The following is a 4,153-nucleotide window of genomic DNA, read 5'->3' as shown; positions in this document are numbered from 1 at the left end:
TTAAAAATCATACAGTGTGATTTTCTGTATTTTGTTTTAGATTCCGTCTCTCACAGTTGAAGTGTACCTATGATAAAAATTACTGACCTCTACATGCTTTGTAAGTAGGTAAACCTGCTAAATCGGCGGTGTATCAAATACTTGTTCTCCCCACTGTATAGCGTTTTGGAATGAAACTCTTCATAACATTTCACAAACAAAAGGTTTATTTTAATACACTCTCACTTTGATTTTCTATGGAAAACCTTCACTCCCTACATGCGGGAACCGTGAGAGGGCTCACAGTGAACACATGACCTGTGTGGTGTAACAGTGTTTCTCAACCATTATTTCAACTTGCACTTGACAACTGACTTGAGTTTGTGTCAGAGAAACACCGTAACAGACACAGCTAATAAAAGGGCATAGTGTTTCTCTAAATAACCCACAGTATAAGACTGAAACAAAGTTCTCACAGTGTAAATCTGGTGTGATAATTTATTTTGGATCACATTAAATCTTATAGCCCTTATATAAATCTAGTCTCAAGATCTCTTGTTCGCTTAAGTATATACGGGGTGGCAGGTAGCCTAGCTGTTAGAGCGTTGGAATAGTAACTGAAAGGTTGCAACATCGAATCCCTGCAGCTGACAAGGTAAAAAGCTGTTGTTCTGCCACTGAACAAGGCAGTTAACCCACTGTTCCTAGCCCATCATTGAAAATAAGAATTTGTTCTTAACCGACATGCCTAGTTAAATAAAGGTAGAAATAAATGTATCTTATGGAATGCCTTATCCTATATACTGAAATGTTTATGCATCGGTCTGTGAAATGAAGAAGTGAGATCATGGTTGTGTTCAAACATTTCCTTCCCCATCGCTGAAATGAAACAATCATTTACATGTTTTACTCAAATAGCCTAGTGACATTCTGATTTATAACGTGGACGGTAGTTTGTTGTTTGTAATCCAAGTTTGGGACTTCAATAAGGGAATCTATAGTTGCCACATCAGTAGATGCCTATTATAAAGGAACATGTTTATGATGTTTGGACTTCTGATTATGTCAGCAGAATCCTCTTATGGTAAGATACCGTTTTTTTCTATACTGAGATATATATCTGTTTGTCTATGGAGGTCATGCAAATTAAAACAACAACAACAACCCAGTGTTATAAATGGTGTTGTAACTGAATAATTACAGCAGCATGCAACACTCTATTATGAAGAGAAAAGTAACAGTCTCAAATCAATGGCACTTATGTAGGATCATAGAGCATTGCAATTTATACTGAACAAAAATATAGACCTAACACGTAAAGTGTTGGTCCCATTTTTCATGAGCTGAAATAAAAGATCCCAGAAATGTTCCATATGCACAAAAAGCTTATTTCTCAACATTTGTGCACAAATTAGTTTACATTGCTGTTAGGGAGCATTTCTCCTTTGCCAAGATAATCCATCCATCTGACAGGTGTGACATATCAAGAAGCTGATTCAACAGCATGATCATTACACAGGTGCACCTTGTGCTGGGGACCATAAAATTACACTTTTGTCACACAACACAATGCCACAGATGTTTCAAGTTTTGAGGGAGCATGCAATTGGCAAGCTGACTGAAAGAATGTCCACTCAAGCTTTTTAATTTCTCTACCAACGTCGTTTTAGAGAATTTAGCAGTTAATCCAACCGCCCTCACAACCGCAGACCACGCGTAACCATGCCCGCCCAGGACATCCACATCCGGCTTCTTTACCTGTGGGATTGTCTGAGTAGGGTGAGGATGGAGCTCAGGAGTTTCTGTTTGTAATAAAATCCCTTTTTGTGGGGATTTTATGCTGATTGGCTGGTTTCCTTCTATGAACTTTAACTCAGTAAAATCTTTGAAATGGTTGCATGGTGAGTTCGTATTTTTGTTCAGTATAAATTGAAGGTGAATTATTTTAAAAGACAAGCACAAGAAAATGATTTACTGGTCAAAAGATCAGTTCGGGCTATCAATATGTCACAAAGTGAATTAAGTGATAATTCCCGAGAAGAAGGTGTTTGGAGGATATATTGGCACGGGTGTTAGTCTCGAGACAAAGTCGAGAGCCGGCATACCGTGCCAACATATCCTCCAAACACCGGCTTCACAGGAATTATCACATTTATACAATGGGTTGCCAACATATTCAAATATTGATGACATATTTTAATTAAAAACATTGATGAGACAGTTGATTGCACAGTCAGATGGAACAGAGTGAAATGGGCATTTTAACGTAATAGATTTAGCCAGTGGTAACTTGTGTAATAGGCACCTGCTGGGATGCGGTTTTAAACAATCAGCATTCAGGATTAGACCCACCAGTTGGATAAATGGTATTGATAAAGTTGTAGCAAAGGATTTACACTTATCATCACTATCCATAAAACAGCTATTTTTTTCTATCCTCAGGCATGGTGACCTTCTGTAATGCTACACAGAATATGTCGTGTTACGGAGCTCTGGGAGGAACTGTCTATCTCCAGCTGATGAATGATGCCACAGGATCCGAACTCACATTCAAAAAAGACCCCACTGGTTCGAGAACAGTGATATTCAAAATAAAACAAAACAAAATAATCCATGAACTCATTAAAGCCAGATCAGAGTTCTTCATCAATAATGGAACACTAAAAATAAATAACACAGAGAGGAGTGATTCTGCTAAATATTCTTTAGAAATCTTCAACTCAGATGGACTTTACTTGGACACGAGAGGAGTACAACTGATAATTGGAGGTGAGGAGCTAAAAAACACATCTATTTGCCAAATAAGAATATTCCATAGAAGCCAAAGGCAATTTATCTTGAACGCTTGAACGTTGTCATGCATGATTTGTGTTGGACTGTGTCAAACCCCCTCACCCACCACCACTATTTCTCCTCACCATATCATGCAGGAGGATCTTATGGCACTGCCATAGGGTCACTAGTAGCTGTGGTCCTGGTCCTTGCAGTGGTGGTGGGAGCTTACTGTATTCGCAAGAGGAGGAACCCTCCACAGGCATCAGGTCAGTAATGTGACAGCCTAACAATCTAACACATCTAACAAACGTCAAAGATAAACATCCACAGCACTGATTACAACACTCAGTCAGCTCATGTGACTGTTGTTTCAGTGTTGTGGCTCAATTTAGAATTTCTTTAGGTTGTTGTCCCTACATTGAATTAGTGTAGGCCTAGATACATTTCGATAGGCCTATTTCCAGATCTACAGATCGGTCAAGTGCATGTGAAGGAGGTGAATGGATGCTATTTCTAAATCTGCAAATCAACATTAGAGCATATGTGGGTTGCGTCCATACCTCAAATGTTAAATGTCAACAAATGATCTGTGCAATACCCCCCCCCCCACACCCACACACACACACACACAGATGCTGTTGAGAGTCCAGAACTGGAGTGTGATGACATCACGATTCTAAAGAAGAGGGAGAAACAGAGAGAGGTTCCAGAGGAGGTGGTGTATGGACAGATTGTAGTGCTGGAGGGTGCCAGACCAAACACGGAGAGAGACAGACCTGAGGGGCAGGAGGAGACTTTGTATGCTGGAATACAGCTTGGCCAATGAGTGCTGCATGTTTGAAGGGTTGGTCTTTAGAAGTGGTACTGAAGCCTTGTTTCTCCATTTGTTACTGTAACGAATTGGATTAACTTTCCCATATTACTGTTTATATTTCAATGCATTCAATGCTGAGGGTTTTGTACATTATTTACCTAAATAAATATCCCAACAAATGGACTGTCTACATTTGTCATAGTCTCTCTGTTACTGATTTAATGTTTTATTTATTGACGTATAATTATTATTATTTTTTTTTACAAACTCTCAACAAGGTTATTGTGCAGTAGTAAAAGTTGTCATTCACTGCAGAAGTTTGTGATTGAAAGGATGGCCCACTAGTGTGTCCTTCATGGAAGAATGGTTCCTTTTTTTGGTTATTTTCTTAATTTGCTTCTAATAAACAAACCCAATTCGTCACTGTTTGAGCTCCCAGGAATTGCTATATAAATGTAGTCCATAATGATTTATTGTTATTCTGTCCAACTGCAACCCAAAAGGAATCAGTTACAACCGGTCGATGCCATCGATGAGTCACAAACAACCATTTGGGAAACATTATAAATTTGGTCCTCTCTGTTT

At 38.9% G+C, this 4,153-nt stretch overlaps 1 protein-coding gene across 1 annotated transcript; it reads left to right on the top strand.

The window, feature by feature from the left end:
• The first annotated feature begins 790 nt into the window (after positions 1–790).
• Positions 791–3,756, top strand: si:zfos-741a10.3. The gene is made up of 4 exons (XM_021560915.2): positions 791–1,063; positions 2,422–2,748; positions 2,910–3,020; positions 3,387–3,756. Exons 1-4 carry the CDS (start codon positions 1,015–1,017, stop codon positions 3,578–3,580), a joined length of 681 nt encoding a protein of 226 aa, XP_021416590.2. The 5' UTR covers positions 791–1,014; the 3' UTR covers positions 3,581–3,756.
• Positions 3,757–4,153: the final 397 nt, after the last annotated feature.

This window comes from Oncorhynchus mykiss, chromosome 14, assembly GCF_013265735.2.
Source record: "Oncorhynchus mykiss isolate Arlee chromosome 14, USDA_OmykA_1.1, whole genome shotgun sequence".
Lineage (NCBI taxonomy): Eukaryota > Metazoa > Chordata > Actinopteri > Salmoniformes > Salmonidae > Oncorhynchus > Oncorhynchus mykiss.
This window is presented reverse-complemented; position numbering and strand designations above follow the sequence as displayed.

Bases quoted from the DNA above. Each gene is read 5' to 3' on its own strand.
- si:zfos-741a10.3 (XM_021560915.2), top strand. From the start codon at position 1,015: ATGTTTATGATGTTTGGACTTCTGATTATGTCAGCAGAATCCTCTTAT. The intron at 1,064-2,421 runs GTAAGATACCGT...TTCTATCCTCAG, and splicing joins GTCAGCAGAATCCTCTTATG to GCATGGTGACCTTCTGTAAT. The intron at 3,021-3,386 runs GTCAGTAATGTG...ACACACACACAG, and splicing joins GAACCCTCCACAGGCATCAG to ATGCTGTTGAGAGTCCAGAA.